General features: G+C 38.9%; 1 protein-coding gene and 1 pseudogene across 1 annotated transcript in view; both read right to left on the bottom strand.

Annotated features, from left to right (window-relative positions):
- The window catches only part of LOC105051234 (F-box/WD-40 repeat-containing protein At3g52030), a 50,319-nt gene that overhangs the window by 10,581 nt on the left and 22,969 nt on the right, over positions 1–16,769 (bottom strand). Inside the window, 3 exon segments of the mRNA XM_073243230.1 lie at positions 12,046–12,081; positions 12,084–12,184; positions 12,530–12,619. Coding sequence (XP_073099331.1) covers positions 12,046–12,081; positions 12,084–12,184; positions 12,530–12,619 — 227 coding nt within the window.
- Positions 3,971–9,490, bottom strand: LOC140851549 (uncharacterized; annotated as a pseudogene).

Below are 16,769 nucleotides of genomic sequence, written 5' to 3'. Positions count from 1 at the left end.
TGTCATAAGAAAATGACTACTTCATTGAGGTCCATGAAAATTTTGAAGAAACGGGAGACTTCCCATGCATGCTTGTTTAAATTACTTGTCATGGGAAACCTTGAATAATATGAAGATTAATATATTGTTCTTTATTCCTCTATGATTGAAACTTGAAGAATTTGAATTGAGATTGCCACACGATCGCTATAAGGGAAGGAGGGTCTTGGTGCAACAACAAAGTTGCCATTGTGTGACTTGGGTGCCACAGGTTTGAAACATAAAAACAGTCTTTATACATGCAGACAAGGATCATCGACTCCGAACCGGATCCCATGCCGGCTGGCCAGCAGTACAAGTCAGTCGATATGCCCTCATACCGGACTGTATGGACCCAAACTGACACAGAAATGAGGGATGAATCGAAAATGAAAAGAGAGAGAGAGAGGGAGGGAGAGGGAGGAAAGAAAAGAGAGGCCAGCGGAGATGTCGCAGAGGCCACTGGAGGGCTGCCAAGGCCTCCTAGACTCCACGATCCTCCGCGAGAGAAAATGAGAGCAGAGAGAAACAGAGAGAAGGGAAGGGAGAGAAGAGGAGCGAAGGGAAGGTGGCGGAGAGGCCGTTGGAGGGCCACCATGGCCATCGAATGGCCCAAAACCACCCTGTAGCGATCGAAGGCAGTTTTGGGCCATCTAATGGCCTCCCCATCGCCTTTCCCTCGCTCCGTTTCTCTCCCTTCCTCTCTCTCTATCTCTCTCTTCTCACATCTCATGGACCCTCAGAGGCCTCGACGGCCCTCCAACGGTCTCGACAGACTACCGTCGGCTACCACCTGCCTTTCCCTCTTCTTCTATCACCTCCTCACTCTCTCTTCATCTCTTTTCTTCTCCTTGCTCCATTTTCGCAGATGTTTGGAATCAAATGCCCGACCGCACCAATTAGCCGCCGGTACAGTTTAACACGCCCCAAACCATTTGGAGCAGTTAGGTGAATTATCCATGGAGTAAGGTTGTGCATATCTGACCCTCCTTAGCCTCCTGCACTTGGTCACCCTTTTTTAAGGACATAGCTCAACATAATATATATACAAGGTATATGTACTCACCACATGGTGAGAATAATATAGAAAATATACAATAGGAAATGGTAGCTATAATAATACAAAGAGTACATAAAAAGAGTACATATGTACTATCTCTAACACACACTTTGAAACTCAAGGTGGGTCAACCATAGTTTTTGCTTGATAAGTATCGAAAGTGAGTAATATGTATCTTCATAAAGAGGCAAGCAAGTTGCTCGATGGGTGAGATATAAGAGAAAGGGTGTGGATAAAATTGTTGGATGAAAGTGGTAGTTGAATTCAATATGCTTCATCCTTTCATGAAAAACCAGATTGTTATCTATGTGAATTGTACTTTGGTTGTCATAGTATAAAGGAGTTGCAGAAGACATTTGGAGACACATACTAGAGAGTAGACATGAAACCAAAAAACCACTCCTGAAGTGTCCGATATAGCACAGAAAATATACAAAGGAAATGATAAATATGAGTATATAAAGAGTGTGTACATTATGCACTATCTCTACACTGTGCCTGAAACACAAGGTGGGTCTACCATATAGTTTGCTAAATAAATACCAAAAATGATTAGTAGTATGTGTCTTCATAAGGAGGTCAGCAATTTATTCAATGGGTGAGATAAGTTGAGTATGTGGATAAAAACTATTGGATGAAGTGATAGTCGAACTCCATATGCTTCATTTGTTCATGAAAACAGGATTTTCAACTACACTAATGGCACTGTGGTTGTCATAGTACAAAGGAGTAGGAGAAGAGATGTGGGCACCCATATCAGAGATTAGTCGATGAAGCCAAACAACCACTACTACAATGTCTGACACAGCAAAATACTCAACCTCAACACTAGAGCAAGAAACATCTTACTTCTTACTTTTCCATAAGACATGCGAATTGCCAAAGAAGACAAGAAAGCCAATAGTAGAGTGTGGATCTATAGGATCACCAGCCTAATCAACATCCACATAAGCTCAAATCTCCAAGTTGAGGTAGAGAGAGCTGAGCAAGTAATGGTTGCATGAAGATATTGAAGAACACAAGACAACAGCATAGCAAACAGATCATGAAGCACTAACAAATTGGCTCACAACATGAAGAGCATTGCTAGTCAAGAAATAGTAAGACAAGGGCTCCAACAAGTTGTTGATAATGGGTGGGTTTAGAAAGAAGCCCAACATCAATAAGAAAGGGGCTATCCACATGCTACAGCAACACAAGAACACAAATAGAAGTCATCTTTCCAACAAGAGCAAAGGATTCTTCAAGATAAATACCATACTCCCAAGTGAATCCTCGGTCCACTAGACAAGCTTTATAGTACTCTGCGGAACCATCAGAGCAGGTCTTAATTTTATAAACCCTCCTGCAAACCTTTTTTCTAGCAGGCAAGGCAACAAGATCGCAAGTATGAGATTCTTTCAGAGCACATGGCTATTTAGACATAGCAGCTCACCACCCTGTAGCTGAACAACCTCACAGTTGGACTGGGGTCCACGATGGGTATAAATAATCACAAGGATTTGAACTGAGAGGTATAAAAATCAATCATAAGCCAAGCATAGCGAGCAAGAGAATGTTGAGAATGCTTCAGATTATGACAAAGGCAACACCACAGGACTATCATCCAAACTAGGCAAAATAGCTGATTGATGGCAAGCATCAAGTGGAGCATTGAGACGGATGTCTAGAAAAATAGGACTCATGAAGTGGTCAAGGATGACACAACTAAGTGTGAGTAATAGGAGGCCATGTAATTGGAAGACTTAAGGCATGTAAATTAGATGATGGCAGAATAGATTGGGGAAGAAGATATAGGTAAGGAATCCAAAGTGGGAGATGAATTAGGAAGAGGCTCAAGGTGAGGAATATCCATAAATGAATGATCTTGAGCTGAAGAAGAGTAATAAGAAATTGACTTAAAGAAAGGGACATGATTACAAATGCACAATCTCTAAGTACAGGGGTCACAAGATTAATATCCTTTATGTTCAGAGCTATATTCTGGAAAAATGCACTTAGGTGCCCTCGGTGAGAATTCAGTGCATACCCCAGGGGGAAGTATGAAGCAGGTACACCAAAAATATGAAGATCCAAACGTAGGAGAAATAGAGAATAGATGTTCATAAAGTACAAAACCAACAAGAACAAAAGAAGGAATTCGATTGATAAGATAGGTCGAAGTGAAAACTGCCTCAGCCTATAATTTATGAGGCATGCAAGCAGAAATAAGAGGAACTCGAGCTGTCTCTAAAGGATGAAATGTTTCTCTTTCAGCAACACCATTTTACTCAGGTCAGCAAGGGCATGGCTGTTGATGAATAGTGGCACAGGAAAGAAGAAAAGCTCTAAGCTCAGTAGATAAATACACACAAGCTCCATCAGACAGAAATACCTTGATGGGTAGATCAAGCTAGCTATGGACCATAGATGTAAAGTCAGGATAGATACGAGAGACATCTTGATCACATGAGATAAAACCAAGGTAAAACGAGAATGGTCATCTATGAAATAAAAATTATAAGATAAACAACCCACAGAAGGTAAAGGTGCTGGACCCCAAATGTCAGAATGGACTAAATCAAATAAAGCCAATGATTGACTTGCTTGAAGGAAAAGGAAGGGTGAAATGTTTTCTCAACTTACAGCTCATACAAGCAGATAAAGGAGAAAAGTTTGATAGTACCCAAAAGTCAAAACTCATCACGTAGACGAGTATATAAGAAGAGAAGAAGAGACATGACCTTGTCCATGGTGCCACAGATCAGAAGAAAACAAGCCATGGCATGACATGCAGAAGACCACAAAGCCAAAGAGGAAGAAGAGGGAAGAACATGAAGATGTTCCAGCTGACAAAGCTGATCAACTTTGCAACCTGGCCCAATTCCTTCACCTGTATAAGGGTCCTGCACAAAAACAAGAAGATGAAGAAAATGAGATGGTGAAACCAGAATAAGCAAGGACTACCAAGTACTGGTTTCACAAGAAGCTAAGGAACATGTGAGACCTTAGATAGGGAAAGTCGACCACTAGGATCAGAACATGGAGAGGTATAGCCCAAGATTTTAAATCCCATGAGATGGGGCTGCTTCGATTTTTTCATGAAACGAGATGCGCTGCTGTCCCGCCTCGTCCCGACACTTGGGACAGAGGATGTCCTAAGACGCTCCGATCGGGATGCCGGAAAACTAGTGGGACGGCCCTATCCCGACACATGAGATGGTACCTCATCCTGATGTCCTATGGGACGTCCCGCTGGAACCTGAATGCTTGGTATAGCCATATCGAGAAATAACCAAAGGAGTCCTATCAGCCATCCGAATTTGAGAATTAGAGAGCATGAGTATGCTATTAAGATAGAAGCATCTGACTTCATATGATGTGGCCCCCGAGTCTAATATCCAAGAGGACCGAGACATTCCAGAGTTGGCAAACATAGCAGATGGAAAACTCAAAGGCAAGTTGGGTAACTGTTGGCTTAATAAAGGATGTAGTGGTACCAACGTCTGAGAGTGCTGACTCAGGCATCAATAGCAGCAGAAGGTTATTGATGACAATTCGGCTTCTTTAGTGGTCCAAGACATGCTTTCTAGAGAGGCCCATGATCAAAGTTCGCGAACTCAGTACCAGAACCCGTGTCAATTGCCGGCCGGTACAGTATGGTACTATATTGTATCGATAATAAAAAATCAAAAAAAAATCCCACCCACTGGCACTAAAAAAAAAAAGAAACTAGACTGAACCGGCCCCGAACCATACTGAATCAAACTAAACCACTCAGTATCGAGCGGTTCACGCCGATACCGTACCGAATTGACCAGTTTGGTTCAGCCCATTTTTCAAAAATCCGACTTAAACCAGACCGGCTCCCCACTGGTACGGTTTGGTATAGGGGGTACCGGCCAATTTAGGCCGGTTCGGAATACCATGCCCATGATATTCACACTTGTGGGCTAATGAGGTAATGAGGATTAATGAAACATCCATAAGAAAATGATGTAGCTGTTAGCACCCTAAGAAGTGTTGATAATCATATTGATGATTGCTGCCTCAATAAATTGACATGCAGCTGTTGCAACAGAACAAAAGCCTAACAGGGGAGTGTTACAAAATAAAAAGCAATGTGGCGGTTGCTTCCTCAGTAACAGATACCTGAAAAGATGGTGGTCTGATTTATGAAATAGGGCCTCAGAGAGATGATGATGAGTACACAGTACGAATTGTGCTGAGATGATCTCCCCTTTGACAAGTCAGACACAAGACAGGGAATCTGACTTGAGATGTGAAGAATTGAGTCAAGTTGGGATCAGGCTGTGCTTGACAATATGACAAACAAGTAGCTGGCAGGAGAGCTATAACAAGTCACAGCCAAGATTCTCTTCACAATTTGACTCGAACTCTTGCAGTGGCGACTGTGCAATTCACTGTGTAATTTAAAAGCTTATGCTTGAAACAGGAGAAGAGATTGCACAAGGCAAAGCAAGACAAGAGCACCATGTTCAGCACTAATTCTGCATGAGCAAGGGCAGAGCAAGACTGATTTTGAGACCTAATCATCAATGAGGCACCCAGCAATCTTTAGACTCCACAGCATATAGAGCAACCCCTCACTAGAGCTTCAGAAGGCCCAAGAGTTTAGGTTTGTGGTATGCAATGCATGATTAAAGAGAAATCCAATGACATTCATTGCTTGAAGTTGTCAGCAAATGATGCCAAGAAACCATCCAGGCTCTGATACCACAAAACTTGGAGAATTTGAAATAAGATTGCAATTTGCAACACAAACGCTAGAAGGACTTGGGCCAAACATAATAATACAAGGAGTATGCGGCCAGCAGATAATGAGAATACCACATCTATTATACAAAAAGAAATGGGAAAGACGACAATATGAAGTGTCTGTACTGTCTCTAACAGTTAGAAAAGTAACCATGTAAAAATTTAATGGCAATGGTTCTTGCTATGTGGGGAGGATTTTCATCACTGGCCATGCTTTTTGGTCAGCTAACATCTTGAGTAGATTCGTTAGGCCTGTTGGAACCTTACAACTGGAAGTAAAAACAGAAAGAGGGGGTATTCAGCATTGACAACTTGAACAAGAAAGAATCATTATTAGAAAAGATATACAGAAAGGTCCATGGAGCTGACAACGAGCGAGAGCTGTAATATGATGGAAAGCAAAAAATTGTAATAAACGCAACATTTTGGGAATGGAGGAAACATGTAACCTATATATTTTACACAGAAAAGAGGATGAGACAAGGAATTCAGAAGATGGATCATAATGTATAGTATGCCAATATAATCTTAAGCCTCAGCTTGTTAAAATGGATGTTTACCGGATAATATTGGTGTTCAAGGATATTGGGTTCAATTTTTGAGTTTGGTAGCCGTACAAAGATTCTTGATCCAAAATTCTAAATATATATTTATTTACATTATATTACAACTATATCATTTTAAAATTAAAAAATATATATATAAATGTGCATTAAAATATATCTAAACTTTTAAAGTATAAAACACAAAAAATGATATACTAACCTCAAGATCTACTCTGCCTTTAATATCTCGTCAAGTGTCTGTGACGCTCGTAGATATCCGAATTATTAACATAATCTGGAGGAACATCAGTCCAACTCTCTAACCAAGATGCACTGTACTCTTGAATATTCGTCCCACAAGGCATCCTTTTTGGATTGTAAAATATCTCAGATCTCTCACTCAAACTCTGACTCTGAGAAGTATCCTTGGGATGATAGTATGGCTATGGAGGAGCCCATCCGAATATGTCAGTAGCAAAATTTGATCCGTAAGATGCTCTAGGCTGCATAGGGTAATAACCACTAGAAGACGATACCTCGGATGCACCATATCCATATGGATCATAAGGTGGCTACGGATAATAGGATCCATAATGCAAGATAATCCAGATACATCCATGGACCTTACTCTACGTGCAAGATCATCTGCAGCTGCATCGTGTGCTGGACGACCTCTAGGAGCCCATCGTCTATATGAAATCGACTCCCCACGATCTCTACCGACTCGTCCACTATGGTCCATATTTTGTGTGGCATGTGTAAACTGAGACTCATCGGTGAATCGAATATCACCCTGCGGCTGTGTCTCATAAGCAGTGGTCTCCTGTCCTCCAGTTTCTTCATGATCATCAGATCCATGACTACTACCATCAGTATCATCATCACTCTCTTTGATCTCCAAATCTGAGCCAGATAGCTCCTGTACTCTCGAGAGTGGTGCACGTGCAACTGTCTTTTTTTTCTCCCCCTTGTGCCCCTCTATGATTGAGTTTCCTGTGATTGGGAGGATGAATGTCTTCTTGCTGACTGCCGACCTCGTCCAAACATCTGCGCTTGAACCTCTGTGAGAATATATCGGACATCGAGTCATGTGATAATGAGTTCCCTGTGTCCTCTCAGGCTGTGGCTGATCAGCTGGAACCTTATGCAGAATATTTCTTTCTACCCATTGCCCTGGATCCACCCTGATCTCCCTAGCTACCACACTGACTGGTCGTGGAGAGGATCCCGACTCATCAAGCTCTGGCTCCTGCTGCTGACCTGCAAGCCATCCGATGATCAGATCGTCATCCTCGTCAGCATAATCATCTAGTGTCGAATCAGTGTACTTCAGTTGTACTTCCTTCTGAATGCATTTTAACCTCAACCTCAGATTATAGTGAACATATACAAGATCATTGAAACATTTTTGTGTCAGACGATTTCTCTGTTTGCTGTGGATAAAATAAAAGTCGACCAATTGCACTCACAGTCACTAGTAGAGATCGTCTGGGAAAGAATGCAGACAGCCACACCTCTCAAATGTTCTGCGGATATTCCAAAATGAATCCACCATTCAGCTGCAAAAGCAAAATTACATATCAAATTTTATGATATTATTAAGCAAAATTACATATCAATCTATGCTGCTCATTATTGATATGTAATTTATCGGCATTCCTCTACTTTTTGCTTACGACAGCTGATAGGACTCCAAAACTGTCTGATCTCTCTCTAAACTGTTTCGTCTGTAAAAAAATATATTTATTAAATTTATAAATATATCGTTGAGTACAGATCGAATTCAGTTGAATAATTACATCTGTTTTAAACTAGCATACCTCTTGCAGACACAACGATGTGATTTTTAGATCGGACACCATTTTATATATCACATTATGAAGAGCAGCAAGAAGCTCGTTATCCATATATATCCCAGGAATGATATACTGGAATCTCGAATTCAAATAATAAGCTGCAGATAAATTCCATAATTGATTAAATACACTTTTACAAGTATAAAAAAAATATTTTAAAATATTCTTGAATCTGTGGTCACCGGCTAGATGCAAATCTCTACAATCTAATAGTCCAACGATGCTCAATGATGTTAATAAATTCTTGAGCATGATTCGGATCATTCTCACTAATCTGTTCTTTATCCTCTCCATTATATAATATAAGAAGCCCATCTGGAGGTATCTTTCACTATCCATGGTGCGAAGCACCTCATATAATGGCTTAATAGTCTTTACTACCTTCTCAGCCAGCTGCCAAAATGATTGACTCGTCACCAAATTCTCCACATGACTTCCATCAGTGCCAACCCTCGCATATCTGCTCTCCTGCCACTCGGCACTGACAAACATCTGACGTAAGGCTGCTTTCTTCTAAAGAAGACTATCAAGTGCTATGTAGTTGGTAGCAAATCGTGTGATACCTGATCTTAAGATCTCCCTCCCAGTATACGTCCGCATCAATAAAAGAACCCATGTGTAATTGTAGATGAATCTAGTAATAGTCTGGACAATCTCCACTACCTGCTGCACCCTACAAATCTTCCCAATATCCATCAATATAAGATCAATGCAATGTGCAGCACATGGAGTCCAGTATATCTGCGGTCGCTGCTCCATCAGCAACTTTCCGACAGTCTTATATTGTGATCCATTATCTGTGATGACCTGCACGACATACTGCTCACCCATTGAATCAATCACCTCCTCCATCAGACCAAGAATATATGTGACATCGTGCATCTTATCTGAAGCATCAATTGATTTGTGAAAAATATTTTTCCATCACAGTATGTCAAAAAATTAATGATGCTCCGTCTAGGACCAGTCCAACCATCATACATCACTGTCAGTTCGTATGTAGGTCATTTATTCTTATAAGAAGCAATCCATCTCTATAGATCATCCTTGTTACTGTCAAGAAGCTGATCATAGATGTTCTTAGATCCTGACGAATCTACACCCTGGCCGACAGCCTCTATGGCTGAAATGACAGATCGATAGTAAGGATTGTCTGCTGCATTTGCTGAAATATGGCTGAAATGAAGTCATGATTCAATAGCTCACCACATATCCTTCTTCTTATCTTTTTTCACCATAGTGTCAATCCTCTACTGCTTTGAATCCTTGCTGGAAAAAGCATGTGGATCCAAATCATAGATGGTGGCTCCTGCTGGAATATCTCTGGAGGATCTCCTACTGCCAAAAGCTCCCAACAAAGATGACATGCTGTCTGCTCCCTCTACCATCGAACTCTCTGACCGAGGTAGTCCTCCTAAACTCGAATTTTTCTCCATCGGTCACTAATCCAGACTCCGATTCATAGCATGATAGTCCAAATTGCTCTCTATACCAGACCATCTCCTCCTATCGGTACTGATCAGCCAAGCTCGTCTGAATGGCAGCCTCAATCTGTGCCTCTTCATCATCTAGAGCGAAAGTCTCCTCTGATTCTCTAGAGTGATAAGAAGGTGACTCTGCAGCTCGACGGTCCACTTTCGCTCTTTTCTGCTTTGTCCTTTCTTTCGCTGCTTTCGAATCAACGAAGTACTTTTTCATCAACTGTCGGACCTCCTGCGGACATTTCCGACACATTGACACATCAGGATAACCATCAGCCAGGTGTTACTTCAACCTCATCATCTCTCCTTCCTTGAACTCTGTGTTGCACCACTTGCATCTTCAAAGATATCGAGCCGAAAGCATCTCGCTATAATCCCAACCAATATCACGCTCTAAATCTTTCTTCTTACTCATTTCTGCAAGTATAACAAAATACAACAGTTTAATAATTATTAAAAAATATTATATATAAATTTAAAAAAAATTCAATAATAATTTTAAAACTCATAAATTCAAAAAAAATATGTTATATGCTTTAAATAATATTTTTGAATTAACTGTAATATAATACTAATTTTACATATTTTTTATTTGATAATATTTTTTTATTATTTAAATAATTACAAAAATATTTATAAATTTCAAAAATTTTAAAAAAATTTGAGGTTAGATTCAAGTAGCTTGATTGCTCGAATCATTCTAAACATGATTCTGAAACTTATTTTTTTAATTTATTTTTTTAATAATTTTTATGAATAAATATATATTAAAAAATATATAATTAATTAAAATCAACGAATGTCATGCTCTGAATTTTTCTTACAAATATCTACAAGTATAACAAAACACGATAGTTTAAGAATTATTAAAAAATATTATATATAAATTCAAAAAAATTTCAATAATAATTTTAAAACTTATAAATTCAAAAAAATATGTTATATGCTTCAACTAATATTTTTGAATTAACTAAAATATAACACTATTTTTACATTTTTTTTATTTGATAATAATTTTTTTATTATTTAAATAATTATAAAAAAATTTTTAATTTCAAAAATTTTAAAAAAAATAGAGGTTAGATTTAAGTAGCTTGAATCATTCTAAACATGATTCTGAAACTCTAATTTTTTTATTTTTTGAATTTATTTTTTTAATAATTTTTTATGAATCAATATATATGAATATTTAAAAAATATATAATTAATGAAAATCAACGATTTTAGTGTCATCATATAGATCTTCCAAAGATCTATCACATATGATTAAATCATACCAAAATCATAAAATTTTGGTATAATTTCTCTTATTTTCATACTTCTTCGTTTTTATCTTTTTTTAAGGACAAAAACATAAAAAATAAAATATTTACTAAAAGAATAATACATTACCTTACTTCTGACCAAAAATCAACATCTCTTCGATCCAGTGCTGCAATTTGATGAAATTTTTTTTCTTTTTCTTATTTTTTTGACGTCTCGTTGAGTCTCAGACGAGCTCGAAAGTTCTCTGAGAGTTTTCGAGTCTCTCAGACAACCCACTGGGCTGTCACTAAAAGACAACCCAGGCCCCACCCCATAACCCCCCAACTCCCTTCACGTGAAGATATCGGTATGATTCGGTTCAACGCCGAACCGAACCATACCGGTCCATACCGCCCGATTTTGGGCGGTATGAAGTCGAATCGTACCGAACCACCCGATTCAGTACGGTTCGGAGCTGGTTTTCGAGGAAAATGGCCGAACCGGATCGGCTGGCCGCCGATTCGGTTCGGTGTGCCCCGTACCAGGTGGTTCAGCCCGGTACGGCGGACCTTGTGACTTAAACATAAAAAAGCCAGCCGATCTGGTTCGGTGCGCCCGTACCAAGTGGTTCAGTCCGGTATGACGGACCTTGTCTTAAACATAAAAATATTGAGTACGATTTTGCAGCTTGATGCATGTTATTTTCACTGATATCTTTCCTGAGCATCTTTATTATCTCTCTCCTCATGCCTTTTTGCCTTTGCTCCCTTCAATTTTTGATTAAGGACTTCCATTAGAGTTGTCACCTGACTTCCGAGGATTGAGATCAAGGCTGGTCTACATGAAATAGTCGAGAAGCTGAACTTGAGCAATAGCCAGCTCATTGGTGTTTACATGTTTGCACAATGTTAACAATTAAATAATGATCAGAGAAAAGCATATCCTATTTTCCAGTTAGCATTATAGCTTCTTAACTAGTATCATGGCCAAAATAAACTTAATGAAATGGCCAATACCTGAGCAATTCAATAGCATATAATGAACATATCATATTAATTATAAACTTCTTGTATGATGATCACCTGTGGGTGAAAAAGATGATTTTAGAACTCCCAATCTTCACCAGATGAGAGATCTGCAACAGTTATGCTTCCAAATGTAGAACCACCAAGAATCAATTGGTCATCAGTTGCCAGGCATGTCACAGGACCAGAGTGCATTCTGCAGACATGTTGAACACAGAATATAATATGGTAAAAGGTAGTCAGCTGTATGGGATGATGTTACATATTTCACTTACAAATTTATAGTACAACAAAATGATGAAGCAATCTAGTGAGATGGCATGTAGAAAATGACAGAAAGAAGTTATTTGACATGTAACTAACACATTAGACCAAAATTAAGAACGGTATAGTGCCTAACAAGACATGCTTGGAGAAAATGAATTTTTTCTCCTAAATAATAGGGGACGTTAATAAGCTCAAACAGTGGCATCTTGTTATAACTAAATAAAAATGCATAGCATGCATCATACATGAGATTCCTTATTCTTCCAACATGTACCTAATGATTCGAGAGCAGCTCCCACTGTACATATCAAAAATATGGGCTCTGCCATCATCACAACCAATGACAGCCTCCGGATCAGTATAGCTGCATCAATAAATGAACAAATGATTGAAAGCAGATACAAGAGCCACTAATTTTAGAGAACAGGACTTCCATCTAAAGATAACAGAAAAATGATAAATAAAGTAGCCAATAACTCCAGAAATATAATAAACTTCCCAAAGCAGCAAACTGTTTGTAAGATGAACTTTTACGGCTGTTTAGTTCTGGGATAGTACAGAATAGACTGGAACAAACCTCCTCCATTCTCTTTTCTTCCACTTTATCTAATTCAACAACTTTTTGATATAAGAGAATAGCCATTTTAAAACTCCAAGCAGTCCATGTTTCAACAGAGTTGTAGTTATGATTAAAACGCCTTTAATGTTAAATTTCTGTAGCATTACTGTAGCAGGGCCTGTTCATATGTATTAATTACTGTAGCAGCAATTGTTCAAGGTACGTAGCAGCAACCAACTAGGGTCTTTTGTTGCTTTCAGATTTTTTTTTCTTATGTTTTAATTCATGATTAAGAATTGTTTCAAGTTCAAGGGCCAAGATTTAACGATGTTACAATGTCAAGTCTATATAAACATAGTAATCTTCTCTTTTCAGATATGGTTTCGGGATGATTGATTGCTAGAAAGAAAAGAAGCCATAGTCCAGCTATCTTACCTCCCCTTCTCTTATTCTCTCTTTAGTACTTCTTTCCACTGATTCTTCTACTTTAGTGGTCTTCTATGTTCTCTAATCCCTATTATTATGTGTTCTTACTGTTTATTTTCTGTGGTTGATAAGTACTTTTGGTATCAGAGTTAAATTATCCTTGCCTATATTATTATTATGTGGTCTAGTCATCAAACCTTGTCTCTAGCTTGGAGAACGGAGGCATCAAAAATAAGGACAGCATGATTAGACCATAAGCATTGGGTGCGATCCTTTCTCCAAAACCCTAATCCATCATTTTTAGGTCCACTGTCACACATGGCCAACCCTTACCCTTCCTATCCTACATTTTCGAATGAAGGAAGCTGTGGAAAGGGGAAAGGACTATTGAAGACTGTTTACTCACTTTTTCCACTCAACTTGGATATAAGCATTCTAACAAAATGGTAGAATAGATTTATTTTGGTATGTCCCACCTTTTCTGCCTCAAACTATTTATGTTATCTCACTTAACTTGGATAGAGGTACTCTCCATTCCAAAAGAGCCTTATAATTACCACTCTATGCAGCCATTAAAGTTCATTACCTAAAAAATCATCACAGATTGAGGGGATGTGCCGTTCTTTTTTTATGATAAGAAGGCGGATGTGCTGTTCCATGTATACTTTTTGAAGAAAGATAAACGCACCATGTTATGGTCAGTGACAAGATAGCTTATGCAGGTTCTGAAAAATAAAGAAAAAAAGTACACACATATGTTAGACATCTTCATAGTGAATGTGATCCAATCTATCTTATCATAGGGGCATACCAAATTCCAAGTTAATTCGCAAGGTTACAGAAAGCATGCATGTGACCAAGGTTTTAAACCTCAGTCTCAGGGATCATATTGAACCAAGGTCCCAGGATCTAGTGAAGACCTAGTTGCCAAAATCAAGAGTGAATGCAGGTGCCAATTAGGGAAGTGAATGATTCCGAAACTTCCAGTAAGCAAGTGCTTGGGAAGCAGGTGCATGTTAGAGATTCCAAGAAGATGTATTACCCAGGTAGAAGATTTTGGCTCTAAAGGTCAAGAAAGTATCAGACAATCTCATTCCCACTTGGGACCTATCCTCATGATTGACAAAGAAGACAGCCTTTTTTTCTGAACTGTTGTCTTTTAATGAATGTTTATAAGATTCTTTGAGTCTTTTGTCATATCGTAGGACTAGGATAGGCTTTTTTTAAGTCCATGATTAGATTAACACAACCAGTACACGCCCAAAATTAATCCACATCTAGCAATAACATGATAGCATGTCTACACTTATTGTGCACACATGCTACAATTTTTCCCCCAACATTAATTGTTATTTGAATAATTGTTTTATTCTAAAAATAATATAATTCGCACTCGAAATAATGTAATAATGAAATATGCATCCCAAAAAAAAAGTTATGGTGCTATACCCATCTACAAAATATCCAAATTTCAAGCCGAATGGAAAAAAAATCAGGCATGGCTTTCGCTTATTTACTTGATTCTCAGGAAAATAAATGGATAAATAGAAAAAAATGATGGGGAAGAAAACAATTTTGCTTATATACTTGATTCTTAGATAAAACAATTTCAGCTTAGAGGAGGATGGACCTGAGCATCTCCTCTTCCTAATTTTTCTATCATATCTCTTTTCCCATTTTTCATTCCTCTCTTTTCCTATGGCCCGTGCAAACAGCCCAACAAACAGCAAACAAGTCTCAAGTTCAATTTTTCCAATGAATCCCACCTCTACCCTGGTTGGGACAGCTTAACCTAGTTAAAGACATGGTTGGTCCTGGATGGTACCAATCGGGAATGACCAGTATGCCCAAGTTTAAAGAGACCTAGGGTCCCACACAACCCTAGGACCCAGTCTTTCCAAAAAAAAAAGATCCAAGACAGCTAGGATGCACTAGGCCACACCAGGACTTAATCCATGTGACTTTTACAACTTATAACTTGAATCAAGTAAAAACTTAGGTAGTATTTGGTTCAAGAATTAAACAAACATAAGATTGGAATAAGCATTATGCCAGCCAAATAGCCCTGAAAAATAGGCATATAACTGTAACAACCAGGGACTCCCAAACCATGCCAAATTGAATGGTTCAGAGTACACTGTACTGGCCAATTTGGGGTGTACCGAGTCGAACCAGTAAGTTACTGGCATGATTCAACCAGTAAAAACAAGACGGCTTAAATGCCACCACTCAAGAGGCCTTTAGTGGCTCGCACTCGAGGGGCCAATCCTCCCTCCTCCCTTGATACTATGGTACGTAGCATCCCCCACGCCATGATGCCTGTGACCCCTCCCCCTCCACCATTCAAGAGGTCGATTCCCCCCCCCCCCCAAAAAAAAAAAAAACTGCCATGTTATGGTTCAAAGACCCCACCCCACGGTGCTCATGACCCCCCCCTCCACCATTCGAGAGGCCGATTGCCCTCTCCACCCCGAAATGATTGTAAATCTCCTCTATAGTTTGAGAGGCTACACTCTCTAGTAAGCCCTCCCTCCATCCATCTCTCTCTCTCTCTTGTGATTAGGGTTAGGGTTACAATTTAGAGGGCCCCTTCCCCTCCCTCCCTCCCTCTTTCTCTCTCTATCTCGCATAGGGTTAGGGTTAGGATTAGAGTTTAGATGGCCCTTTCCCTTCCTACTCTGTCCCTCTCCCTCCCCCTATCTCTCTCTTCCTCTCTCATTTTCTCCCTCTCCAGCTCCATCTCACTATTTTCAATACATCCTGGAACAACATGATATAGACCCATACCATGCCGAATCAATCACCAGCCAATACACCCTTTAGTACTGACTCAAAGAACCTCGGTTACACCAATCAAATATGCCAGTGCTAGACATAACTATTAAAATGGAAAGCTATCAGATGCTATTCCTATCATAAAGCCATCATTTATGCCCACTAATATCTCAATGGACAAAAATACCGTCAACCACTAGTTATTTCAAAAATTATAACCAAACAAAATAAAACTAACTTGTGGCATAACTATTCCTATAGCCATATACCTTCGTATTCGAGGTTTTCTTATTCCCATCCAAACGCGGCCTTAAGATGAACCTAAATTGAAGATTCAAGGTTTTTTTTATTTACAAATGTGATTAAGTGACAATTAAACTTTTTATGTTCATAAAAAATCCATGAGAGTGGACTAACAATTACTAGTAGCATGATTTACATGAATGATTAGAATGTAGAGCTACCTAGACCTTGAATTTTGAGTTTTTTGATGTGTCGGACACATAGGATACTCCATGACACTCTTTGATGGTTCAAATCATCAAATCATGATATCATCATCGCTGCATATAAACCTTCGGCACTTCTATATAGCAATTATCAATCTAAGGTAACTGCTATCAGTTATAAAATTTTATAGAGTTAAAGAACATGAGGTTTAACCCATACCAATTTGTGATGCACATAAACCAGTACATATTTATGCACACATTTATAAAACGCAAATGTGTCCCAATATGCAATTTTTAGAAGA

The sequence above is a fragment of the Elaeis guineensis genome, chromosome 9 (genome assembly GCF_000442705.2).
Source record: "Elaeis guineensis isolate ETL-2024a chromosome 9, EG11, whole genome shotgun sequence".
Lineage (NCBI taxonomy): Eukaryota > Viridiplantae > Streptophyta > Magnoliopsida > Arecales > Arecaceae > Elaeis > Elaeis guineensis.
Note: the sequence above shows the minus strand (reverse complement) of the source record. Positions and strands in the feature narration are given on the sequence as shown.